The 27,831-nt window shown below is 38.5% G+C and overlaps 1 protein-coding gene across 1 annotated transcript in view; it reads left to right on the top strand.

The window, feature by feature from the left end:
- LOC591301 (kinetochore-associated protein 1) overlaps positions 1-27,831 on the top strand; it is a 50,869-nt gene that overhangs the window by 6,856 nt on the left and 16,182 nt on the right. Inside the window, exons 6-30 of the mRNA XM_030986136.1 lie at positions 46-153; positions 837-959; positions 1,262-1,405; positions 1,984-2,076; positions 3,207-3,310; positions 3,900-4,002; positions 4,657-4,797; positions 6,850-6,975; positions 8,106-8,240; positions 8,858-8,980; positions 9,973-10,037; positions 10,884-10,985; positions 11,907-12,082; positions 12,444-12,541; positions 14,403-14,607; positions 14,896-15,092; positions 15,685-15,786; positions 16,511-16,630; positions 17,123-17,239; positions 22,945-23,051; positions 23,578-23,770; positions 24,779-24,874; positions 25,862-25,957; positions 26,332-26,422; positions 26,817-26,875. Coding sequence (XP_030841996.1) covers positions 46-153; positions 837-959; positions 1,262-1,405; positions 1,984-2,076; positions 3,207-3,310; positions 3,900-4,002; positions 4,657-4,797; positions 6,850-6,975; positions 8,106-8,240; positions 8,858-8,980; positions 9,973-10,037; positions 10,884-10,985; positions 11,907-12,082; positions 12,444-12,541; positions 14,403-14,607; positions 14,896-15,092; positions 15,685-15,786; positions 16,511-16,630; positions 17,123-17,239; positions 22,945-23,051; positions 23,578-23,770; positions 24,779-24,874; positions 25,862-25,957; positions 26,332-26,422; positions 26,817-26,875 — 3,024 coding nt within the window. The remainder of the gene's footprint in view (positions 1-45; positions 154-836; positions 960-1,261; positions 1,406-1,983; positions 2,077-3,206; positions 3,311-3,899; positions 4,003-4,656; positions 4,798-6,849; positions 6,976-8,105; positions 8,241-8,857; positions 8,981-9,972; positions 10,038-10,883; positions 10,986-11,906; positions 12,083-12,443; positions 12,542-14,402; positions 14,608-14,895; positions 15,093-15,684; positions 15,787-16,510; positions 16,631-17,122; positions 17,240-22,944; positions 23,052-23,577; positions 23,771-24,778; positions 24,875-25,861; positions 25,958-26,331; positions 26,423-26,816; positions 26,876-27,831) is intronic.

Raw genomic sequence — 27,831 nt, 5'->3', positions numbered from 1 at the left:
GAATATAGAATAATACGTTTTTGTTTGTTATTTATTAATCCACAGACAGGATGGCCCAGCAACGGTCTAGAGTTAGCTGAATTAATGTTGAAAGGTAACCAGCAGCTTATCAAGTCATCCAGTGGAACCCATTTCTCACAAGCACTAACAGAGGTATGTTGAGTTTTTATCTCCATCTGCAGTTGAGAAGGTAGACAAAGAAACTAAACCCTTAAAGGTATAGACCAGTTCTGGTCATGCGATTGCATTGTGAAAGAAATGTTGTAGAATCGATCAGAAAAGGTTGATCATCTAGCATATAAGTATTGGTGTGTACTGCAAGGTTCTGAAATCATCAAAACGATAACAAATTTGGCCAAGTCTTGGTAAAGTTACAAGCACTGTACACACAAAGATGTGTATGGGACTACACAAACGTGTGGCATAAAAATCTGTCCCGATGTTTTTGCTTTTACATGCCATATATTTAGAATATGAAGGCATATCATCAAGAACCATGCTTCTTAGGGAACATGTTCTATCTGATGTTCTTTGACACTTGCATAATAACAATGATAACGCTCACAAATTATTTCACCTCTTCCCAGAACTCAACCTTCTCTTTAAAGGTGCGCCCCTTACCTTTAGTAGAGTATTATGAACATTAGCTTTGGACCTTGATTGCATAGAAGAGGAAAGAACATTTATCCAAAAATTGAAAATCAATTCCCCCTCCTCTTTCTTACATGCTCTATTAGACTCTCTCTCTGTCTAGTTTTGTGTTATAATTTTTCCTTTTTATTTTTGCTCCATTTCTTTAAAGGGATATAAATTTTTCATCTCTTCTTTTATCTCAGACAAACGGAAGTGACTGCAAGGAGTCCATGGAGAGACTAAAAGAACTGGTCCACAACCTTCAAGAGCTCAGAATCCTCCATACCAGATACAGGTGTTTCCTAACTCTCGACCAGTTTTGCAAGGTGAGCTCTGGACTAATTGAAATAGAATGCAGTCCAACTGCCCAAATTTTACTGGCAATCGTTTATTTTAGACATTTGCTGTAACCAGAACTCAGATTTTTGTTGTTGTTGATTTTGTTTTGATTTTTTTTTTTTTTTGTTGATTTTTTTAAAAACTTTATTTTTTTCTTCTTTGTATTATTATTTTTTATTTTTATTATCATTTTGTACTTTTTATTTTTTTAAATATTTGTTTAACTACATTTCATCATTCAAGACTCAAAGGCTTCATGCTCTAATGTTGTATTGTCGTTGCTTTGAAGGAAACGACAGAGAGCATCTCGTTCAGGATGCTGGAGAGGGTTGCTGCTCCCGAGCTTGTTCCGGGGACCATCACCAAATGCATCATACCCTATGCTAAGGATCACAAGCTAGAGGTGGACAACCTGCTCTTGAAATACATACAGGTACGATTCTAGTCTGTTATAACTATGAAAACAAGACGGTTAAGTAAAGCAAAGGTAATTTGATGTTTTAACTAGTTGTATTGGGTGAAAAAAACCCATAAACATCAGGAAAGTAGACTGTTAAAAGTTAGAACAATTTTGGACAGATAATAATAATAATAATAATAGCTCGTTCTTCTATAGCGCTTTTCAGGACCGGAGGCGCTTTACAGATAAGTATAGTATTACCCCGGTCATTGGATTCAGGCTTACCCGTACACGATGTATGCACATTCTCCACTCCCTGTTTGAAAGTTTAGATGTAAATCTCATAATGTAAATCTCATAATGGCAAACTGGTCAGTTGACATTGAGTTGATTGGGAAGAACTTGCCTGTTTGTTGTTCACTCTACCCTGACATATTGGGAATCTCCATGTATCCTCTAAGCACTTTTTTGTGTTGACATGATTTTAATTTGTGACAGGATAATGAGGTAAACACTTTGCATTCCATAAATCAGTGGATTTACTCTACCCAGTTAATCAGTATTGAAACTTAATATGTCTTTGTGAATACAAACTGCATTCTTGCATACAGGACCTTCTGTCTGTACCGAGTCTGTTCGCCACCTATGAAGCATCCTGGGAAGCCAAAGCCATCACTGTCATAAGATGCATCAAGGATCTTACTGTGAGTAACATTTAAATTTGTTTCATCAAGCAAATCTAGTCTGTGACCAGATATTTTATGACTCCGTTACCAATTAGCCGGAGGCATTATGTTTTCGGGTTGTCCGTCCGTACGTCCCGTTCTTGTGATCGCGATATCTCAAGAACCGACTGATGGATTCCTACCAAACTTAGGTCATGTATGTATCTTGCAGAGCATATGAACTGATTAGATTTTGGGGTCACGAGGTTAAATGTCAAAGGTCACAGGGCTCATTATGTGTGCAAAAATAGCTTGTGAACGTATTTTCATGAGAACTGATGGATGGATTACTATCTAACTCAGGACATGTATGTATCTTCCAGAGCCAATGAACTGATTAGATTTTAAGGTCACGAGGTCAAAGGGTCGTACATATGAAAAAAGCTTGTAGTCAAGATACTCTGAGAATCTGTCAATGGAGTATAATCATACTTGAATTTAAAAAAAAAATTTGTTTTGGTCTGTAAAATCGCTCTATGGCGGAGGCATCATTTTCGACTGCGTGCAGTCAAAGGTCCATCTAGTTTTCTCGATTTCTGATCCATCACTGTATAATAGTTTATTTCAATGCTATGTTCAATCTTTCTTTCATTTTTGTGCTCTGTAACAAATAAAATTCCTTACAATCAATAGTAGAAAAAGTATATTTATATTATATGTATCTTAACTCTTACTACAAGAAATTGTATGTTTGAGTGATTGGCAACTTAAAATTTAATCTAAAAATATGATTGACTGATGGAGATATGATATGACCTTTCTATTTTAAATCACAATGGTGTGTTAACTGTTCGATTCAGAATGGGTTAAATATGGTTGCTTTGAAGGTATTTTTTATTTATTAATGTTAGTATCCCTGTTTACACTCAAGTCCCAGCATTGGTACTAATGTCTTTTTACTGGTAAATAATATACATGTGCCACTCTCAACCCAGGTGAAGTAAATGGGTACTTGGTAGGAAGTAATGCCATGAATGCTTTCATTTAGGGCAGCTTAGCTAAAGCCGATGTATTAGTAATACCTGTAGGTGGCTTGTAAGCGGCTTGAGCATCCCTGGATGGATATTTGCACAATCTTAAAGTAGCTGGTATTATCTTTATCGTTTTAGAGTCAGTGTGGAGCCATACTAGCTCTGATGCAGAAGGCACCCGTACCATGGAGCAGGGGAATGGAACAGGTGGTCCAGTATGGCTTGTCCCTCAAACATCCTATGTAAGAAAAGCCCTCCCACACATTTCTGTAATATCCCCCCCCCCCCTTTCTTTGTTTCCCCCTTCTCTCTCTCTCTCTCTCTCACCCTCTCTAGGTTCCATAGCTATCAATTTTAGTGACCATATTGTTCCAAAAAGCTCCTTTTGTAGCCCTTGCATCAGGTTGATCACTGGTATTTTACTTCTCTTCCATTAAACCAATGATATCAACAACAAAAATATGGTTCAAGTATGTAGCAACGAGCTGAATAGAATTCAGGTGATATATAAAGTGAATATTCTCAGGGTCATGAAAGTGTTAAAAATCCCAGAAAATATCTTGTTAAAGTGTTACCTAGAAAAGTTGGATCACTCCTGACCAAACAGTGCTTAAGCATGTATAAGTTTTAAAAGATTCAGTGAAAAGAGTATAAGTTCATGGGGTCTTACGTATGTTAAAGGTCACAGGATCATTGATCAACAAACATACATGTACAACTAGGTGAAGATCTATTAGAGATGCAGTACCATTAAATCCTTTTACTGATTTTAGCTGATTTGTTTATGCAAAAGAGTTTCCAATCCATATTTCTAATTTCCTATGATCACAGGGTTGCCCAGCTGGAGGAACGTCATGGTATTATGAAATTGAGAGACATGTTCATGAAGTATGACCTGACATCGGTATGCCTAGGAGATACAGATAGTATGAAGGTTAGTTATTACTTTATCACATCACACCTGGCCCCCATTTCACAAAACTTGTCATCAGTGACAAATGACAGTCTTTGTTATAAGCTACTGAAATCCTTGCTTCTGATTGGTTATCAGCAGATTTGTCACTGATTTTTGTCATTTGTCATTGAAAAAAGGCTTTGTGAAACAGGTCCCAGCTCTCACTGAACTGCGTTGGCTACCGGACAAGTACAGGATTGAATATAAAATCCTGCTACCGATGTTCAAGGGGACATCAATAATCCAGCTAAATTGTAATCAGGACACTACTTTCTTGTCTCATATAAGCATTAACATAGATCTAAAATTAAGAGAGTTTTTGATGCCCCATTGTAAACCATGATTGATTAAAAAGAAACCATAGGCAATTCTTGTGAAAAATATGTGAAGTGAAGAATATACAGAGTATGAAAATGAAATCATAATTGACATATAGAGTCTTCTTGATGCACTATTGTAAACCATGATTAAGGACGAAGAAGAGAAGAAAAATATTGATGAATATGATCCTTGTCGTGTATATCGTAGATTGCAGTATGAAAATGAATTGATACACCAATGTAAAACATGGTTGAAGACAAAGAAGAAAAGAAAAAATGAATCATAATGTGATCCTTGCTGTGTTTCTCCTAGATTGCGGTGAAGAATATCTTGAGTCGGGAGGACCCTGCGGTTCTAGAGGATGCCTTACGTGTTGTCAAAGCTCACTCCAGTGAACTCTCCAAGATGGATGCCTATCTCTTCAGACTCCAATACCTCATCAGGTCAAATCAGGTATGTTTGTTTGTTTTTTTTTTTTTTTTTTTGATTGTTTGTTTTACTTGACTGCTAAGAAAGCATGTGTATGCTTGTAAGTAAACAACCGGGGGACCGACTGCTTTAAGTCCTCTCAGAGGAACTGGTAATGAGGATCAATGACTTACCAAAGGGTACTAGTGCATCAACTTCGTTTCGAACTTGGGACCTCCCGGTTACGAGACCACTGCTCTACCACTGAGCTATCGCGTTGCCATCCTAAATCCAGAAAATTCAGAAATGTGGTATTTGTATTTGTGTTATGTGAAAAAAGATCCTGTTTGTATTCAAAATACTATGGTATATTTTATGTTAGTAAAAAGTATGTTGATTGTCATATAAAACAAATTGAAATTGCGCAATAAAGACCCCTATCCTATCCTTTATTCTACATATATTCTTTTGTCATGTGTAAATTTGCAATGTTTATTTGTTATATATTTGTAAAAATGAAAAAGAAAAAGAAAATCAAACAGAAATAAATAAATCAAATCATCCTTGCTCGGGTAGATATCTGTATGCGCATGCAGCCATTTTGCGCAAAATTATCCAATGACTTGTCCTGATTTAGATTTGTTATGACAATACTATTACTTTACTTTTACAAGTTACAGTATTGTGATTTGTAGAGGACAGAGAGGTTGACAATTGGCACTCGATGGATTAATCGATGGACTAAGTCTATGCTTTTGGGAAGGGATTCACCTAGCCTAATGTTTGGATGTGTCATGGTATAGTGGTTTATTGTCTCGCCTTGTCTCGCCTGCGTAGCAAAAAGCGAGACATAGGCGCCGCTTTTCCGGTGACGGCGGCGGCGACGGCGACGGCGAGGCGACGGCGACGGCGACGGCGACGGCGTCAACATCAAAAACTTAACCTAAGGTTAAGTTTTTGAATTTTTGGTATAATTTTTAAAGTATAAGTTCTTAGTCAATTAAACTTTGACTATAGGGTAATCAAGTATCCCCAATCATGTGAGTAGAATTTCAGATCACAAAGTCAAGGTCAAAGGTCATTTCAGGTCAACAGACTTGGACTATGTTGTAGCATCATCATCGAAAACTTAACCTAAGGTTAAGTTTTTGAATTTTTGATATAATTTTGAAAGTATAAGTTCTTAGTCAATGAAACTTGGACTATAGGGTTATCAAGTCTCCCCAATCATGTGAGTAGAATTTCAGGTCACTAAGTTAAGGTCAAAGGCCATTTAAGGTCAACAAACTTAGACTTTGTTGTGGCATCAACATTAAGATTTTCAAAATGCTTCTTCTTCGTTATTTTTCAACCGATTTTGATTCTGATTGTTTCATATGATAGGGCTAGGAGGGAATTTAAAATTTCTTCACAGAATCTTGAAATTCATTATCTATGCTAATTTATGCAAATTTATTCGAAATCACAAAAAAGGCTTCTTCTCCTTCATTTCTCGACCGATTTTGATTTCGTTTGCTTTATATATCGTAGAGCTAACTTTGGTACACTAAACTTCTACACAGAATTTTGAAATTGTTCTCCATTAATTAATTATGGTAATTTATGCAAATTTATTCCAAAAATAACAAAAATTGCTTCTTTTCCCTCATTTCTTGACCGATTTTGCCTTATCTGGTAGAGCTAAATTTGGAACAATAAACTTCTACACAGAATTGTGAGATTTTGCTCCATTGATTATTTATGGTACTTTATGCAAATGAAATGAAATTATATCCCTTCCAGGGCATCAAATTTCTATTTTTTGACCAGTTCAAAAGTGTACCACATAAAATTTACGATATTTGTTGTTGTGAGATGCGGATGAGCGCTACGTCATTGACGTTCTGGTTTATCATATTGAATTGCGTTATGCAGGCGAGACCGCCGAGAGCGTTTCCCTTGTTCTCTTGACTCTCTATTCAAGGGTTCAAGGTTTAAATCCCAGTCCAGCACCTACGCCATTATTGTATCCCTCTCCTCCAAACAGTACTTGTGAATATAGGCTGATAAAACATTTTTAATATCACAACCATGTTTAATTTTCTTTTTTGTTTTAAGGTTGAGAAATGCCTGGATTTGTTGTGTGATCTGCCGCACCAAGAAGCTTTGCTCTGTCTGTCTCGGATCTTGTCCTGGGCTGAGATCATCATGAACGACCCCGCAGATACCTTCTGTGATGAAGAGGTGAATGCTCATAATAAGAAAATCAAATCATTGCATAAACAAACAAAACAATAATAATAATAATGAAAATAGATCACATTTATAACGCGCCTAATACTTTGTTTCTAGGCGCAGTATATATTATTACCCTCATCTGATTCAGGCTCACCCGCAAACGATATATGCACATTCTCCACTCCCTGGGGAGCATTCCGGCTAGTTGCCATTTTACAAGCACACACTTGCACAATCAAACAAACAAACAAAACAATCAAATATGCAAACAAACAAGCGGCAAATAACAAAACAAAGAGTCATAAATAGTAACGGAGACAAATCTTGAGAAATAATTTTTTTTTAGGGGTGGGGGGGGGGGGGGGAGTTGAAGGTGTGTGACTCTACTCATCAGCTGCCTCAAACCTTACTTTACCCTTTCTCAAAAGGAGAGAACAACCCTCAAAATGTCACTGTACACATTCGATTGACACTTTTATTAAAGAAAAGATTGTTGCACCAAAATTTGCCCAAAGATCAGCTTTGCATGAACACGGATCTTTCAAATATTGTGCTGTGATGCCATTTCTTGTGCCAGTCTTGCATGTGTGGAATTTATCATATTGGCCATCATAGAAATTATTAATTTCATGTTTTCATGTATCGTATTACTGAATTGATCTGTGGTATATCTTACATCAAACAATTGGCTAATTTCAAGATCACAGAGAGCCTCATGTTGATCTAGTTATAGAGAAAGTTGAGTTCTGGGAAGAGGTGAAAAATAATTTGTGAGCATTATCATTGTTATTATGCAAGTGTGGAAGAACATCAGAACAATATGTTCCCTGAAAAGCATGGCTCTTCAAATCATGCCTCCGTATTCTTAATATGAAAACTAACAGCTTAAAAAAGAGCCCAATTTTTATGCCACAGGTCTGTGTAGTTCCATATACATCTTTCTGTGTACAGTGCTTGTTACTTTACCAAGACTGGGCCAGATTTCTTATCATTTAGATCAACACCAGAACATTGCAGTACACACCAAGAGTTATGCTACATGATCACTTTTTCTGATCGATTCAACACAGTTTCTTTCACAATGCAATCGCATGACCGGAAGTCAACTTTATCTTTAATCTCTCATGTTTTTTCAGAGCAAAGACTATCGGGTGTTGGTAGGGCAGGCTGCTATAAGATTGCTGCAGACTGATCTCTATATGGAGCTCAGTAAAGATCCAACACAAGACAATCTTAAAGAAGAAGAGCTTCAAAGTCTTCTCTATCTGCAGGTAATATCTTTCAAGATTTGAATATTTTTGAATTATATGCCCTCTGTTTGCTCTCTTTCTCTGTTTTAATTATTAAATTATTTTAATTCAGGTATTCAGGCCTGATAATTACTTGATTTAAATCGGTTTCCCAATTTTATTTTTTTTTCCCCAATTTTTTCTTATCCAAATTCATGTTATATAGAAGCAATATATTGCTAGATAGTTGACTATAGCAGGGCTCATGCTAACAAGCGCCCGGGACATATTGGGCAGCCAGAATTTCAGATTTTCTACATAGAGCTCAAGGCAATATAGGCCCCAAAATTCAAGTCCGGACACCCAATGAAAAACACTAGTGTGCAGCCCTGGCTATATACATAATGTGGTAAAAGGAACTATCAAACAAAATAGAAAATGCAGACTGAGGTTAGTCCAATTAACATAACCTAGGCAAGTACATGGCATTCCAACTTACTTACTAATTTACAATTTTTATCGAAGCTAGTTTTTAATTGATTGCATATACCTACAGATAAAAATGTCACATTTGATTGAAAATTGTATTTTGTCAAAGTGGAAATTCACCGATGGAGGGTGATTTTTCTCTATTGTTTTTTTTTTTTTTTTTACTGCAGTTGGAATACGGTCTTCTTGTTCCATTGGGTAGTTACAGGGACGATGTCTTCAGATTACAGCTTCTCAAGAAGGTCGTCGTTGAACACTACAAAGAGATTCGCACAGGAATCAGAAAGAAAGAGGTGGGTACAGTGAAACCTGTGTTTAAAGACCGCTCCAGGGAGACGGTAAATGTGGTCTTAATGAGCAGGTGGTCTTTGTGTACAAGTTCCTTTGGTATGGGTTTCAATTGGAAACTCTGCACAAGGGAGACAAAAAATGCAGTATTTATAGACAGGTGGTTTTTCTATACAGGTGGTCATTAAAGCAGGTTTGACTGTAATTTCATTCATCCATTTAATTTCTTCCACCAATAAGGCTGTGGAGCAACGGAAGTACAGAATATCCATTGTCTGAATCGTCTGCACTTGCTTTACAAATTATTTTTCTACACTGAAGAGAGGGTTCCAACTTCCTGCAGTAATTGAAAAACCACAAAAAGTTATAGAAAACTGAAAGTATATTTTAAAGCCTGGATAAATGAAGGGAGAGTCATGGGATATCAAAATACAACAGGGAAATATCAATGAATGAATATTCTAGTAAAGAAACAAATCTGTCATTTACACAAATGAAAAATTTGAAAAGGTTAAAGGGGAATTCAACCCTGATATTTAATTGATTTTAATAGAAGCAGAAAATGAGAGAAACAATTCGATGAAAGTTTGAGAAAAATCGGACAACAAATAAAAAAGTTATGAATCCTTCAAAATCAGTTATTGAAAACCACAAAAAGTTATAGAAAACAGAAAACATATTTAAAAGCCTGGATAAGTTAAAGGAAAGTCATGGAAAATCAATATACAACAGATAATATCAGTGAATGAATATCCTAGTAAAGAAACAAATCTGTCATTTACACAAATGAAAAACTTGATAAGGTTAAACCAGAGAGAATTATCGCTAAGAAAAAAGTCATGGATTTTTTGTGATCATTGAGAAGTCATGAGAAAGTAATGGAATTGATTTTTTTTTAAAGAAGAGTGAGAACCCTGCGATAAGCACATACTCTTTACTGAGCATTGTTAAGAACAAGATGATGTTTAGATTTTCTTATTGCTGTTGTTTTTCTCAGAATTGTGGAGCTGCCGAGAGGAAGTCAAGGGATCTCAAACCAGGAAACTTTGTCAGAGTTTTGAGGTGAGTTCTTTAAGGTCTTGGAATGCAAGTCAAATGTAATGGAGGACTAATGTGATGGTAATAATATTTGATAATAATCTGGATTTATAAAGCGCTTAATACAAAATACCGTCTAAGTGCTTTACATATATTATTGCCCCTGTCTTCGGATTCATTCACGCACAATGTGCACCATCTCCTCTCCCTGGGGTGTATTGCTACTACATGGTCATGGTAAGGGCATATGGCATTCACTAACACAAAGGCTTTTGTCATCCGACCAGGTCCCTTGTGTAACAGTCTCCTTGGTACCAAGGAAAGCATGTCGTTATATTGAAATCTCGTTTCGTCAGGGCTAAAACAATATAAGACAAAGACTTGGAACCAGTAGAATTATCCAATTACATGTCTAACAAATGTTTCATTTAACAGAGTATGACAATGTTCAGTGTTCTAAATATTAAATATGTTTGATCAATTAGTAAAGATATTTTCATTTCTACCATTGTCACAGGGGCTAGATTGATGTGTGATGTGAATTATTCATAGCATCCTCCTTCTGTTAGAGGTTTTAAAATCTGAACAAACCAATATTGTTACATTTTGTCTTAAAAAAGATATGAGATTAAATACAATTTAAAGCCCCACTCCACTACTTCTACCTACTTGCTTCCTCTATATAGAAAACAGCCCGTAGATCCCCCATGATCTTCTTTTTACAATGTTAATTGAGAGCTTAATTGATGAGATAATCACCTGTCAGTGACCGTGCAGGGAGGTCTTAATTCCTCCTGGCCAAACTAGTGCAGTGGGTCTTTGAAGGACAGTGAATGATTATAATTCTGTTTTCTGAACGTTTTCTGATAGACTTGGTGAAATCCTAGGTGTATCGACCAGTGAGCTGAGAGGTGAGATTGCTCTCAAAGCTGCTCAGACAGGAGAGATCAACACAGCTGTCACTATATGCAGGTGAGATAGGGCCAAGTGTTCATGTATACAATAGTATGAAGAGCTAAGCAGAGGCAGGCAAAATTCACCTTGATGTTATATTAAAGCTGGTGTTGATAAAAGCAGATAAATGAAAGAAACAAATCAGTGAAAGTTTGAGGAAAGCTTGTGTAAAATAGTAAGAAAGTTATGAATATTTAAAGTTGGAATTGATTAAACATAACTCGATAAAGCGCTTTATAAGAAACAGTTAATATCATTATTATTAGAGGTAGTGGTGGTAGTGGTGGTGATGGTGGAGCAACTCTGTAATATACCTGATGAATCTGTAGTTTGATTTCCTTTTAACTCACAACTCCCCCTTCCGCACTTATTTCTCTCTTTCCATCTGTTTATCTATCTCTTTCTCTCCCCTCTCTCCCCTCCCCTCTCTCCCTCCCCTCCCCCCTCTCCCCTCCCCCTCTCTCCCCTCCCCTCTCTCCCTCCCCCTCCCTCCCCCCCCCCCTCTCTCCCTCCCCTCCCCCTCTCTCCCTCCCTCTCTCCTCCCCTCTCTCCCCTCCCCTCTCTCCCTCCCCCTCTCTCCCCTCCCCTCTCTCCCTCCCCCTCTCTCCCCTCCCCTCTCTCCCTCCCCCTGTCTCCCTCTGTCTCCCCTGTCTCCCCACCCCCTCTCTCCCCTCCCTCTCCCCCTCTCTCTCCCCTCCCCCTCTCTCCCCTCCCCCTCTCTCCCCTCCCCTCTCTCCCCTCCCCTCTCTCTCCTCTCCTCTCCCTTCCCTCCCCCTCTCCCCCTTTCTCCCATTCCCCTCTCTCCCCTCCCTCTCTCTCTCCCCCCTCTCGCTCTCTCACTCTCTCTCTCTCTCCCCTCCCCTCTCTCCCCTCTCTCCCCTCCCCTCCCCTCTCTTTCCCCTCCCCCTGAATTCTCTCACTTCACCTTTCTCCATCCAGTGATCTGTGTGAGCCTGACTGTTCCCCCGAGGTAGCCTACACCCTCTACCATGTCTCCCACACTATCTGCACCCAGCTGGCCAATGAGCATGACATCTTGGGTGGGCCATCGGGAGGTGATCACATCAAACAACTCTTAAATCTAACCCAAAAAGCAACTGCTTCCTGTAACCCAGGTACACCAACCTATTAAAATGTTGTTTTGCTTGTTTAATCGTTTGACTAGTTTTGGTTTTAGTCTCCTTGCTGTCAACAGATACAACTGTAGTGTGTTAAAAATCGAGTATGGGCAATTAGGTCAGGTTCAGATTTTTTAGGGAGTTAAGCATAAGTTTTGAAACAATGATCTCATTCAAAAATATTTGTCAGAATTCCACAAAATATGGACAGTAGGGTTGGTTTGATAATGTGATAATATTTGCGATTGCACTGAATATGTTCTACACATGCCTTTATTAAAGACATTTTTCAATGATTTTGTGAACCTATTAGAAATGAAGTGTAATTTGTTTCTTTATTTGTTTGTTTTCCCTGTAGAATTACTTGCAGACTGCCTTGATCTTAGCACCAAGGTCCGCTCCTTGAGAGACCTGTGTGACCAGTGTGAGAGTGGAGACTATGGTATCTCAGTGCAGGTAATAAACATGACAAGAAACTTTCCTGTGACTGGATGAATGTCCCTTTATATGTACAAACTATCACCAGCTTTAGCTAGGCCACCATGATAAGGCACTCAAGCATGCTAGGCAGAGCTGCCAACTAGTACAGATTTCCTTCTTTTTTTTTTGGAGGGGGGGCGTAAATGTGATCTATTGTAGCGAGTGCTGTGCAGTATGGCGGCCATCCAACACTCACTGAGACAGACGTAAAAGTATCAAGTATTCTCTTAATAGTCATGGAAAACTGATGTTTTGCAACTTTGTGTGAGTAAGGCACCAAAGATAATCATGTGGCATGCGTCCGCCAAGTGTTGGCATGCCGTTTCTAAAAGATTTATAGCGCCGCATAGGAATTTACTGATTTATTCCCAAAATTACTAATTTTGAGCCTTGTGATCAATGTTTTCCTGAAGAACATACGGTAGTACCTTGATGAAGGTTTGAACCGCATAACATCTAGGTGTGTCGTGGATACGTCTACATGTTTGGCCTGTAGTTTCTTTTGTCTCTTTCTGTCTCTGTCTCTGTAGGTGCCCATGTAAGGGATACAGCTTGCTATGTCAGCTGGTCCTTTGCTAGAGCATATGACCATGTGGTCATCACACCATATGTGTCAATGAGATTGCTGCAGCTCTATTTAGTTTACCTCCTTTCTCTCTCTATCTGTCTCTGTAGGTGCCCATGTGAGCGATGTAGCTTGCTATGTCAGCTGGTCCTTTGCTAGAGCATATGACCCTGTGGTCATCACACCATATGTGTCAGTGAGATTGCTGCAGCTCTATTTAGTTTACCTCCTTTCTCTCTCTATCTGTCTCTGTAGGTGCCCATGTGGGCGATGTAGCTTGCTATGTCAGCTGGTCCTTTGCTAGAGCATATGACCCTGTGGTCATCACACCATATGTGTCAGTGAGATTGCTGCAGCTCTATTTAGTTTACCTCCTTTCTCTCTCTATCTGTCTCTGTAGGTGCCCATGTGAGCGATGTAGCTTGCTATGTCAGCTGGTCCTTTGCTAGAGCATATGACCCTGTGGTCATCACACCATATGTGTCAGTGAGATTGCTGCAGCTCTATTTAGTTTACCTCCTTTCTCTCTCTATCTGTCTCTGTAGGTGCCCATGTGAGGGTTTCAGCTTGCTATGTCAGCTGGTCCTTTGCTAGAGCATATGACCCTGTGGTCATCACACCATATGTGTCAATGAGATTGCTGCAACTCTATTTAGTTTACCTCCTTTCTCTCTATCTCCCTCTGTCTCTGTAGCTGCCCATGTGAGCGATGTAGCTTGCTATGTCAGCTGGTCCTTTGCTAGAGCATATGACCCTGTTGTTATCACACCATATGTGTCAAAGCAAGAGCTGCCAACCATTACGTTTATCCTGGAATTATGTCTTTTTCTCAAAATTACGGTAGTATGTTTTTTTCTTCTTAAAATGTTTGACAGTAATAGGTGGGTGCACGGTTCTAACAAATACAAGTTCTTTGTCTTACTGCCTTGCGCTGCATGTATATTACGTATATTATCGGTATCGCACGTTCGGGCGTTCAAGTTGTCAGTGCTAAATCTGCCAGGAAAAGGCAACATTCGCTTGAAGAACATACTGGCAAATGGCCATGTATTCTATGAGCAAAGAGGGACGAACTATAATACGGAAATAACAGCAAGAGGAATGGACATTTTTGCATTGGTAGTGTGTCGCCGGGGTTGTAAGATTTTTTTCATGAATTCCTTTTTTTTTGCTTGAAATTCCGTTTTTTGTTGCCATCATGGCTCCTTTTTTTAGTTGCACAAGGTTGACAGCTCTGCATTCTGCTGACTTATCCATACTTTTGCATTTTAGATTGGGGCTGCAGAGACCAAGAAAGATCCCTACGAGGAGTACACCTATGAGATGTTCTTCAAGGAAGATTCACTCGTTTTATCATCTCAAGATGTCATTCCTGTAGCAGCAGAGTTTGCTCTGGCATGTCAGCCGACGGTCAGGCCAAAGGACGCTCTGCCGTTCCAGCAGGCCAGGGTGTCTGGACAACCTGTCTTGCTCAAAGGTAGGAAATTTATCTTGCAGGAAATAACAGTTTCATCTGGGACTTACAACTCTTTTCATAAATAATCCCTCAATGTCAAAACTCACTTGTGCCAACTGCAGGTCTCCTGGTGTAGAGTAATCTTCACTGGAAACAGTTTAAAAATCTTGTTTCAAATGCTTCAGAAGCATTTGGTATATCTGTCCATTTACTTTCATTGTGGCACTGGGAAATCATTTGAGAAGCAGATTAAGAGTTAATCAAAATGTTATTTCAAAAGTGTGAACTTTTTTTCCTGACTCGCTTTAGATTCCAAAGAGAGTAATAAGCAAGAAGCCGTCCAGTCAGGTTACATTGGTCAGGTTGCAGCCTCTACCAAGTACCTGTGTCAGACATTCAAGGAGCATAACCAGTGCTGCCTGGCCTTTCATTATGTCATGGAGTTGCTTGCCATGTCCCTGGTCCATCTCTCAGTCAACACCGGGAACAGATCACTACAAGATGAGGTGAGTACATGTACCTAGAGGGTACAACCCTGCAACTTGACACTCTGAAGCTGATGATGGTAATGTTGATGATGGGGATGTTGGTGATGATGATGATGATGATGGTGGGGGTGGTGGAGGAGGAGGTGGTGGTGGTGGTGGTGGTGGTGGTGGTGGCGGCGGCGGCAGTGGTGGTGGTGGCGGTGGTGGTGGTGTTGGTGATGTTGCTTATGATGATGGTTATGTTTGTAATGATGATGATGATGATGATGATGATGATGATGATGATGATGATGATGATGATGATGATGATGATGATGATGATGATGATGATGATGATGATGATGATGATGATGATGGAATCAATAATGATGATGATGAATGATGATAAAGATGATGATGATGATTAACGTGATGATGATTAGCGGGTTATGATATTTACTATAAATAGAGGACACATGAAGGTGCAGATGATACTTATTATTCGGACTTAGCCACATCAGTTTAAAATTAGAATGTCCACTGTACTACTTTCTAATAATTTATGTTAGAGTTTTGATTATTTCTTAAAATCAATGTTTGCAATCTCTAACAAGTAAATGGTTTTCTTTAGGTTACATTAGCAGCTGTAGAGAAAGAAATGAAAGAAATGGCTGAGGTTATGCCTGTTGCTAAGCAGAACATCAGCAATCTGTCATCTATTCTACTTAACAAGGTGAGCAAGGAGAGCTTTTATTGGTGGCAACAATATTAGTCCTCATTTGATTAGTTCTCATTTCATTTAATTTTCATTTCAAAAGAATAATAATTTCATTTTATGACATTCATATTGACATGCAAGAAAGGAGGAGTTGATCCCTTAAAGGCAGGGTATTCTACTGACACTACTTCAGTTATATGTATATTGCCACCTGCAGCTCACAACGTCCCGACGTGTCTACAGCCATGTCTCACAATGCATCACCAACTACATGACGTGCATTTGATGTTGCGTGACTACAGGAACCAAAAGATGGCACAATTGAAAATAGCTTACAGCAGTTGTAGCGATGTCGGTAAAATACCCTGCCTTTGAAGCACATTGTGTTGGGCACCATGCCTAATGTATTTGGCAAGACAAGACATGGAGACACAGACACAAAAAACAAAATAAAACAGACAAATAATACAAGACTACACAAGCCAATAATGTATACAAAGACATAATGATAAGAAGAGGGGAGAATGGTAAGAGAGCAGGTAGAATATAAACACACCTGTATAACCTTTAATATGAATTCACAAAACAAATTGTACATTTATACACTCAAAAAATAAAAATTAGAGAAAGGTCCTTTTTTCAGAATCTTTGAAAAACTACCTGTTACCCTATCGTGGAAATGCCATTGATTTTAGTCAAATAAATAACCGCACATTGATTTGATTTACACCTCGTCCAGATATTCAGCTGTCGGACTGTGGATAAGTTCTTGGCGCTGTGTTACCTCACCATTCAGCCATCCAAAGAACAGATCAAGAAGCTTGTCTACAATGCTGGACAAAACTACAAGAAAATCTTAGTAAGCCCTAGAATGAATGTCATTTTTTTGTAGGAAAGCCTCAGATAATACTAAAATTAGTGTCATATTGAAGCATTTCATGTTCGATTCAATTTGTATATTTAATTTTAACAGAGCAAGTGTTTGTTATTTTTTCCCTTGATGTAAACAAAAATTGCTCAATGTCACTAAAAGATGAAATGTAGGGAGTAAAAAAGGAAAGAAAAAAGATGAAGAATATCAATGTGTTTCTGTTATTTGGGAATTACAGCTTAGTAAAGACATTTGTACACATGGATGCTGTTTTTAGATTGTAATGTTATTCAGATTACCTCAAAATTTTCAGACCCTTAGAAGAGTAACAATGAATACCTTGGGATGTATTCTATCACTCAATTGAAAAAAATATTGAAAAAATTGAGTGATATGTATTTTTTAAAGTAGATAATTAGGTTATTGTATGTATAAAATATACTTGCTTCACATCAAAAGGCTTCATTTGTTTTTCACCAGGCAATAGCCCAAGTAGGATGTGAGATGGCTAAGATGAATCAGGATGCAAAAATACAGACTGTGTTCCAAGACCTCGCTACTAGTGCATTATGGGGAGATAGACTCCTTAAGATTAAGGTAAGTTTTCTATTTCCTATTGAGAGCCTGCTGTTTTTTGTTTATGTGTAAATGAATGGCAGTTGCTTGCAACAAAGATTCTATGCATTTTCACTGAGCTCTCTGCTGTAAGGGGGCTAGGGTAGGGGCAGTTTCTATAATTGAAGCGATCCACGGCGAGACGGCCCGGTGGCCAAAACCGCCCCGCCTAGTACCGACTCAGAAAATGTTAAAGTATAGCTTTAGTTCTTGAAGTGTAGAAAACGAAGATAAATCAAAGTCACTGAAACAAATTCTTGATTGGAGTTGAAGATTTATTAAAATAAACGAAGAATTAATAAATCACGAAGTTCATGTTTTGGGGCTGGGCAACCCAATCGAAACAGATTAGCAACTCATGTCGATCGTAACGGAAGAGAGCTCCCGCTCTAGAGACGCAACTCGGTTTTTATACCCCCGAACTGACACGCCTCGCGCACCCAAAAATTGAGGCGTGTCACACAGACGCATTGCGTAATATCAATCCACCCATAATTAGTTTCCGTATTAAAAGGTCCTATATTTCTTGGCGAATTTACCCCCAGGATATAAGGCGCTCCGGATGATCCGCATCTCTATTCCTCACATACTTCTTTCACGCACCCACCTGTGTCTCTTACATTCTAATCTCTCAAACAAGAGATGCAAATCACCCGGAGACCCAACAACCCTGGAATATAACAAGGGATAAATGTTGCTATGTCCGTCCACACTAGCGAGCCCACATGCTTCTGGCTATTACACACCTGTAATCCTCACTTCCCCTCTCATACTATTTCGATAGTGTGAACAGACCCGGCAACAAGGAAAAACCCTTCCAATTGTAATACAAATCTATTTCCCAAATTTGCCTGATTAAATTTAAGTCAACTGTGGCGACACGCCCAGCGACACCTAATCCAATCGGCCAAGCCGAAAAAGCCAAAATTAAGAGCGCAACGTCTCGGAACAGGTGTTAAAAATAGCTTACAAGGAATTCACCATGTATGTTTGTAAAAATAGTTCTAGCGAAATCTACCAGGAATTTGCCTTGTACATGTACGTCAATGAACCTTTGAGGAAAACGTAAACACGAGAATATCCATATCATTACAAACTCCCCTACTGAAACGATCTGTCCCATAAGATCGCAAAAAAAAAAAATAGAAATTCTCGTCGTATATACGTTCCCCTCCAAGTTACACACACGTACATGGCTGCCCAGCCCTAAAACATCTACAATAACTTCATATACATCATATAAAGCCAACATGGCTTCCAAATTACAATATATAAACACACATATCAAACTGGTAATCCAACTCACAAAAATACCCACTAGTTCAAACATACTTAGAAATATCACCTCCCATTAATGACACCCTTTGCATATTAAAACAGCATGTCAATATTTTGCAAGTAATTGCACAACCTGAACGCAATAGTCAATTAAACAAACCCTCAAACTCCAAAATTTTCTTCTTTTTTTTCCTCGAGTGTCCTATTCCTGCATGGTTAACAAAAACGCCCAAATTTCCCTACAGCAGACTATGAAACCTACCACTATCATGTCTCCAACTACTTGTAATTATAGCCTGAAACTGTTTGCGAAGCTTAGGGAAGTGTCACAACCCCGGCGGTCAGAGCCGGATACCCCAGACCTCCTCCAACCGGTTGTTGGGACTTCTCCTGCCACTTGTAAACATCCATATGTAATCAGAAACTACTTAAAAATTGAAATATACTAGTGAAAATACATGCACCTTCTCCGAACACTGGAAAAGACAACGATACGTGTAACTGGAAAAATATAAAAAATTGTAATAAGCAGACCTATGGAATATACAACCAATTTCAACACGCAATTTGGCAAAAATCACCATAACCATAAATGACCCCAAATAAAATCAGGACGGGTGCCCAGCCCTAAAACAGTAAAAGTTTGATAATTAACATTATTAACTCTCCAATTTGATGTAAACGACTAATTACCGTGATAATTAACCGTCAATATTACGGTCCCTTCAATAAAAAATACGAAATATCAGACTGTACATAGAATATCTCAAAATTTGTAGATAATCAGCGCAAAACTGATTTTGGTAAATTAAAAGGGTTAGAATGTCTACCCTTAGTTTGTCTTTGCGACCTTCTTGGGATGGCACCATCCTGATTCCCTGGAACATTAACATTATCATCTCCAGCTCGCCCTGCTACATCCTCCTCCCCTACTGGATCTATACTATACCTACTTGATCAAAATTAGGAACCAACATATACTCTCCCATGTATTTATCTTGCTGTTTACGAGGACATACTTTATCATGTACATGTACATCAGTGAAATTAGGTCTTATTTCTACCTTGATGTCCCCATTCATCATGACATCCTACCAACACATTCTTACGTAAACATTGAGGAAGTAAAACTTGGAATATCTGCCCAAATACAGGGTCTAGCACTCTTCTTACTAACAAACCATCTTTCAATGAAAGGCGAGACCAATGAGTCAACCATGATTTAACATTATCAGGTTCTGAAGGATGTTTGAAGTATTCATCACCGGGTGCCCAATTTTGGGACCACCGCTCCCATACAAACTTCAGTTCGGGGTCTTCTTTCTGCATTTGGATTAACTGATCTTTTGTGTAAGATGGAAATATGCCAGAACTTGAAGAGCTAGGCTCTGCAAACGACTGTTGGTCAGGATTGTCACTATGCACACGTACCAAAGTGGTTCTGCAAAATAGTAACTATTTGATTTGTATCTAGTGATTCAAAATAACATCGTAACTCTTTACGTGCCGGCCCCTCCAAATGAGCCTTGATCACACTGACCTTTTGGGTCTCTGAAATTTGTGACTGTTCACAATATAGGTCAACCTCTTCTAACCAATCTTCTAATAACATACCACCCTGCCCTGAAAATCTATCCAACGTAGCGGTTGTCCTACCAGTAGGTGTAATCCGGATACCCTGTAGAGCTTCGGTAAAACCCGTTACCAAATCTTTAACCAACTCTTCCGCCATAATTATTATCTAATGTAAATATTATTAAATACTTAGTCTAATATGAACATTAAGGCAAGGGATGCAACCTCGGGTTACCATATATAGTATAAAACCCCTAAATACTGCTTACCTTAATTTTTGGAAGAGATGTATACTACATGTAGGCGAGCCAGAGTGAAACCAGAACCATATTCTTAGTTACCATATGTATATATGAAAAAAACACACCTTCACTACTGTTCTCGTTTACAAGGATTATATAAATTTACCAGTCAATTAATGAATTATGCCGTCAGATAATACACTAAATGTTCTGAATAATGGTATACATCAAAAGATGTATCTAATTGTATATAATGCCATACGCAACAAGGCATAGAATCAATTATCATATATAGATAAAGTGTTCTAAGTTCAAGACATACCAGAGATGTCAATCCGCTGCCTGCATCCGTCACCCTCAGAAATACTCCCTCCTAGATGATGTCTGAACACGCCTTAGATCGCCGTAGATACACAGTCTTGTAGTCCCTCTCGATGGCGATGATGTTGTGTCGCGTCGATGTAGTTGACTGCAAGATTTCACGTCTACGGAGATCACAGGACGAACCGTTAGGCTACGCAGAAAACCCGTAGACCAGCTACGAGACCAGCTGAACGTACCTAGTTTCCCGGCACCGCGGCCTTCTAATTCACCGGAACGATGCAAGCATGCAACACTGAAGGCATGTGCCGCCGACCATGAATGAAGTGACGATATCACCTCCCCGCTGACACAAGCAGCGAGCCCCTTCAAGATGACACCCACGCGGCCCTAAAGTACTACCGTTTTCCCAGCATAAAAGAATCACCAGCTACGCTTCCACCGTCGCTTCGTCGCGCTGTAGCTCTGCGGAAATAAGCTCCTGGGCTCCCTCGTCAGGAAACCACCAGCAGAAGAAAATTTCACTCCTCTCAATACTCTTCGATGCTGAGCGGCCGACAAAAAAAAAAGTTAGTTCGAAGCCCAGGGGTTCTTGGACTCCGTCCTCGTGACAACCCTAACAGATCCACATATAACTAGTTGACGGATGTGAGCTAACAAAAATCTCTGCAGCTCTCCGCTGACGTCGCTAATATATCTTGAAGTTCAATGGTAATGGTTGAAGTGATAAACAAGTGTCTTACCCCATCCGTACTACCAATTGAAGCGATCCACGGCGAGACGGCCCGGTGGCCAAAACCGCCCCGCCTAGTACCGACTCAGAAAATGTTAAAGTATAGCTTTAGTTCTTGAAGTGTAGAAAACGAAGATAAATCAAAGTCACTGAAACAAATTCTTGATTGGAGTTGAAGATTTATTAAAATAAACGAAGAATTAATAAATCACGAAGTTCATGTTTTGGGGCTGGGCAACCCAATCGAAACAGATTAGCAACTCATGTCGATCGTAACGGAAGAGAGCTCCCGCTCTAGAGACGCAACTCGGTTTTTATACCCCCGAACTGACACGCCTCGCGCACCCAAAAATTGAGGCGTGTCACACAGACGCATTGCGTAATATCAATCCACCCATAATTAGTTTCCGTATTAAAAGGTCCTATATTTCTTGGCGAATTTACCCCCAGGATATAAGGCGCTCCGGATGATCCGCATCTCTATTCCTCACATACTTCTTTCACGCACCCACCTGTGTCTCTTACATTCTAATCTCTCAAACAAGAGATGCAAATCACCCGGAGACCCAACAACCCTGGAATATAACAAGGGATAAATGTTGCTATGTCCGTCCACACTAGCGAGCCCACATGCTTCTGGCTATTACACACCTGTAATCCTCACTTCCCCTCTCATACTATTTCGATAGTGTGAACAGACCCGGCAACAAGGAAAAACCCTTCCAATTGTAATACAAATCTATTTCCCAAATTTGCCTGATTAAATTTAAGTCAACTGTGGCGACACGCCCAGCGACACCTAATCCAATCGGCCAAGCCGAAAAAGCCAAAATTAAGAGCGCAACGTCTCGGAACAGGTGTTAAAAATAGCTTACAAGGAATTCACCATGTATGTTTGTAAAAATAGTTCTAGCGAAATCTACCAGGAATTTGCCTTGTACATGTACGTCAATGAACCTTTGAGGAAAACGTAAACACGAGAATATCCATATCATTACATAAATAAAAAAAAAACACAGAAAATGCAATAAATTTTCAATAATTTATTGCATTTTACCCTGGTCCCCAACATAAAAAAAAATCCTCTGGAAGGCCATGCATTATGGCTCAAGGCATGGGCGCACAGTCATTTATGACTTAAGGGCGTAGGTCCCCTAGTTGATAAGCATAGTAGCATACACATGCTTTAGCAGTCACGCAAAACACACATTGGCAAATTGTTATTCAATAAAATCTGAGTATGTATACTATTATCTAGATCTATTATTTTTAAATTATTTTTGAAATAATTCCATAAATTGGGGTAAAAAAAAAATATTCCACCTTTATGAGCGACAGTGTATGTTTATTCTCTCACAGCCTTGTAGATGATTTATGTCCGGTAGGGTCTTACAAATTTCATCAGAATAAAAAAAGCTACTGGTAACGGTTCGTAATCAGCCATAATTGCAATGGTGCGTGTAAAATCTGTGTATCATATGTTGCATCTAGTTGCAGAAATCCAATCACTGTTCGATTGTCTTTGATCTTTATACCAGGTGTCTTTCAAAGATGCGTTCAACAGCATGGAGAAGAAACGTCTGTTGTTACCTCAGCTTATCACTCACCCACAAACCAGTCTAGAACTCATCACTGAATACTGCAGGCAAGTCTACTTTAATATTCATTTATTGCAACCACCAAGGTTAGTTTTTTTGTAAATATTTAGTTTTGCCTGACTGCTAAGAAAGCATGTGTACCGGTATGCTTGTAAGTAAGCACCCATAGTTTGGATTTCATCCCAAAGAAATGTAAAAACAATCTTATACAATAAAATGAGAGAAATCAACATTTGAAATACATAAGGATGAGAAGATATGTGTAGTAGTCAAAGTCAAAGAACAATTATGCTTTATAATAATAATAATAAAAGTGGGTTTTTGTATTGCGCTCAAGTCTGTCATTGTGTTATGATGGCCTAGTGGTAGATCTTGTAACTGGCAGGTCTGAACCAAGCAGATACTTTACTGCCCTTTGATAAGGCATTTAGTTACGCGTACCAAGTCCCTCAGATAGGCTTTAAGCATTAGGTGCACTGTTTGCCTCTATACAAGCCTATACTATCTTAACATTCGGGTAAAAAAAAATTAATACTCTTATGCTTCTTTCCTTGATTGATTTGCCTTGTACAGAGATTTCAAACTAGATGAGCAGGAGGCGCTCATGATGTATGTTCGTCTGCTGCTGTTGCCTAGTGACAGTGAAAGGGAAGATCACCATGGCAACAGCAAAAAGCCTCTGGACAAGAAAGTGATCCTCTCAGCCGTTTCTATGATCCAAAAAAGAGGAGCTCTCGTTCAGATGCTGAAGGCAAATGTAGATAAGGTGAATATGTTCAGCAATTACTCTCCACCCAGGTGTGGGTACCCAGTAGGATGCAACCGTCATTGTTGATCAAACAGTTTCTGAGCGTCACGTAACGCCTGGCTGGAATACTCCCCAGGGAGTGGAGATTGTGCACACATTGTGTGGGGGCAAGTATTGAATCCAATGATCGGGGTGATAGTATATCTGTAAAGCACTTAGAGACATTTGTATTAAGCGCTATATAAAAGTGGAATATTATTATGGTTATTATTATTATTATTATTATAAGACAATATTTTGTGTACAGATATTTTCATGGATTACAGACACACAGCCATTGTTGCAACTTGTTTTTGCAATGATTAATGACGTGAAGGTGTCGTGGTCTAGTGGGTATTTCACCAAACTGACAATCACTTGGTTTGCGGTTCAAGTCCTGGCATGGCACTTATATCTTTTGGCAAGACATCAATCTAAATTTGCCACTCTTCACCTAGGCGTCAAATATGTAACCGGTAATGATAACGATATAAAATCAATATGTTTAGAAAATTTATGGTGCTCACTGATTTGTTCATGATCCTTCATTACCGATTTTCTTGAATCCAGTAAATTTTCAGCACAGACCAATTGTATACATGTATTATCATAAGCATTATCAAATTATCAATATGTGACCAATCCCTTAAAACGATTGGTGTTGTTTTACTCTGGATTTGGCCTTGAAACTTGCCTACATCATGTACACGCACCTTCTTGACCATTTTCTTTGCCATGAATTTGCCTTGTTTTGACACACAGATTGACTGCTACTTCCATAATGATGATTTGTCTAGTTCTAGCTATTCCCGATGGCAGCTGCTTTGCAGATCGGACCATATTCAACTCGCGAGTTGGCATATAGTCTTTAATAGTGTAAAACAAATGGAAAGGGATCGTTTTATTGTGGGCTTGGACTCAAAACTTGACTACTTCTTGTGCATTTTTGTTCTTGCTGATGTTATTTGTCCTTATTTTAACTCACAGATTGACTGCTATGACTATGAGATGCTTCGTCTAGTGCTAGGTATTATCAGCGATAGCTGCTTAGATGTGACGGACCAAACCCATTCTACTGAGGTGGTATGTATAAACAGTGCTCTAGAACGATTTTAATATCAGATATTCATTTAGGCTGCTATTCATGAGAGCGTATGAACTTTAGTCCAGGTTTAATAGGGTAGGGGTAGTCCATTGCTTCGTGGATTACTTAATGTCCTTTGGCAAGACATTAGTCTACATTTGCCACTCTCCACCTAGGTGTTAAAATGGCACCTGCTAGGATGCAGATGTTATTATGGTTATGATTGGGCTTGTAAAAATTGTGCCTGGCCGAAATACGCCTCAGGAAGCGAAGCCTGTGCACTATCATGTGCAGATAGCATTTGAATCCAATGACGGTAATAAAAATTACAATGTAAAACGCTATGAAACATAGTTTTAAGCTTAATTATTATTATTATTATTATTGCTTAAACAAAGATCTTGTCAACATTAAATCAATTTCTCATTTTTATTTCATGACTGGATTTAATTCATTATTCATTTTCTTACAGAAGAACAGTAATTTGGACAGCATAAGGAGCTTAATGCTCCATAAATCAGTTTTACCAGGTTTAACTTAGTCCACCTTTATAAACAAAAGCCTTACAGTTTGGGTTGTTTTGTTTCCTTTTCCACCTTTTGAAGTTTCTTTATATCACCAAACATATCAAAAGCACTAGTGATTTCAATAGAAAATGCATGATGTACCCAATATCAAGGAATTAAAATGACTCGGTGTAAAGCAGTGGTCTCTTCACCGGGAGGGCCCGGGTTTGAAACCAAGTTGATGGGTGAGCCCTTTGGTAAGGCATTAATCGTCATTACCAAGTCCCTCAGAGAGGACTTTACAGCCATAGGTCTGCAAGTTAACCAGCTCACATTACAGGCATACACATACTTTAACAGCAGTCAGGTAAAAGAAAACGAGCCAAACTCGCCTTGGGATTTCATTTGTATGTACAGTATATGGAATATTATTAATTTTAATACAAATTTGTTTTTTTGATCTTTTTAACATACATGTAGGGTCTGCAACTTCTGGACTACCTGGAGGCATATACACGTCGTAAGCCCCCGTCAGAGTATGAGATCATGTTTCAACAGAGTGGAGAAGATGAAGGGGTAAGCAAAGTCCATTCTTTTGCATTTAAGATAGGAGGGGTGGTGGATTGCACTGGTCTACAGCAGGATGCATCATTTACAAATGAAAGAAAAACTAAATTTAAATAATTGAAGAAAAAAAATATGCTGATTAGCCACCTTTTATAAATATTTTTAGTATCACTTTTCATTTATCACTTATATGTGTCCCCATGGTATACATACATGTACTAGGTGTAAAATACTGCTAATAACTAAAAAGCTAAAGATTCAAACGAAACTAAAGCTTGCACGTTGACGGGTAGAAGGTTGTCATATGTATTTGGAAGTAAGTGTTATGCGATGGAATTTCATGTTGCGTCATATTTTCTAACTTCCATTAAATTTCCTTTCAGCTGATGCTTACCACAAAACCGCTACCACCGCTCTCAAAGACACGACTACCATTCCATCCTCTCTTGAAAGGTGGACAGTGGAAAATTCTCTGTGAGTTAGATGAATTTAGATTTAACTGAATTAAAAATACAGAGCTTTGTAACACCGATAAGTACATTTTGAGTATTTCTGTCAATTGTTAAAATGCTTATGTCATTAAAGCTGTGGAAAATACACTGAGCAAAAGCGAAACAACCCTTTGGCATAGTTGCCCTTAAGAAAATCATTAGTTGATAAAAGTAGAACGGGTAAATTTGAGAGGCATAATTATTTGCATGATTATACTTATTTTAGTTGATTGTGATTGCCTAGTTTGGCCAATTGCTTTCAAATTTGGCATACACAAAAAAAAGGGTTTACTATTCATCCTAAATCATAAAGAACAAAAGGGGTGCAGGTGATACAATGGATGCTGTTTAACCTGTTTATGAACTTTGACTTGCAGGTCGTGAACTCAGTGAAGACACTCTGGCTGAACTCCTACCTATCGCTGAAGTACTACGGGTAAGTTTCTCAATTATCATTTGTTATATTTTTGTTTTTCAATTGTTATAAAAATTGTGCCTGTCATTTCCTCTTCATTTGATTCATTTTACACAGCTGAAGGCTGTTCTTCAGCAATTCTTCAGAAATTTTATATATGTTTTTGAATGCTTTTTTTTTAGTATTGTATGTTTGATGTAAACTTGCATTTTTAGTCTTTGGATTTTTTGACAAGTCTTGGATAAACCCTCATTTGAATTGAATCAAATAGAAGTATACGTGAACACATTAAAATCAAGCGATCCTGTTGTGTACAATTTGCAAGATACGTGTTATGTGCATCAGCCGTGTCTTCACATAAACATACACTTTTAATGCCATGTCCCCACAAATAAATTTGTGAGCCTCTTCTTTTCTGTTTGGGTTGGTGGGCAGAATCTTAAATCACATCTTGACATTTTATTTAACAAACTTTACTACAACGTATAATTTAGAGCGTGATAACAGTTCACAGTGATTTCTAAGTAAATTTTTTGGGAATTGAATCTTCACTGCGAGTCTTAAATATGGGCTTAATTAAATATCTTATCAATTCCCAATTATAAGGATAATAATAGGTCCATTTATATAGCATAGCTACTATATGAATATACTATACTGCGCTTAATACAAAGTATCACATTATTACAATCTTAAGAAATATCTGTTTAATTTAGCTTATAATTGATTACCGTTACCTTTCATATCTGTACATTTCCTATTGCACTTTTGTATATATGTATCATGTATTTCATCTTTTGCACAAGCTGCGCCTTGAGCATTTGACTGTCAAGTGGATTTGGCGCCTTATAAATCTCATGTATTATTATTACCCTGACTGTAGCTGAGCCGCCATAATAAGGCACTAAAGCGTCCAAGGAATTTTTTCTTATCGGGTACCAATTTACCTCACCTGGGTGGAGAATGGCAAATGTAGA

The sequence above is a fragment of the Strongylocentrotus purpuratus genome, unplaced genomic scaffold (genome assembly GCF_000002235.5).
Source record: "Strongylocentrotus purpuratus isolate Spur 01 unplaced genomic scaffold, Spur_5.0 spur5_scaffold_15, whole genome shotgun sequence".
Classification (NCBI taxonomy): domain Eukaryota; kingdom Metazoa; phylum Echinodermata; class Echinoidea; order Camarodonta; family Strongylocentrotidae; genus Strongylocentrotus; species Strongylocentrotus purpuratus.
This window is presented reverse-complemented; position numbering and strand designations above follow the sequence as displayed.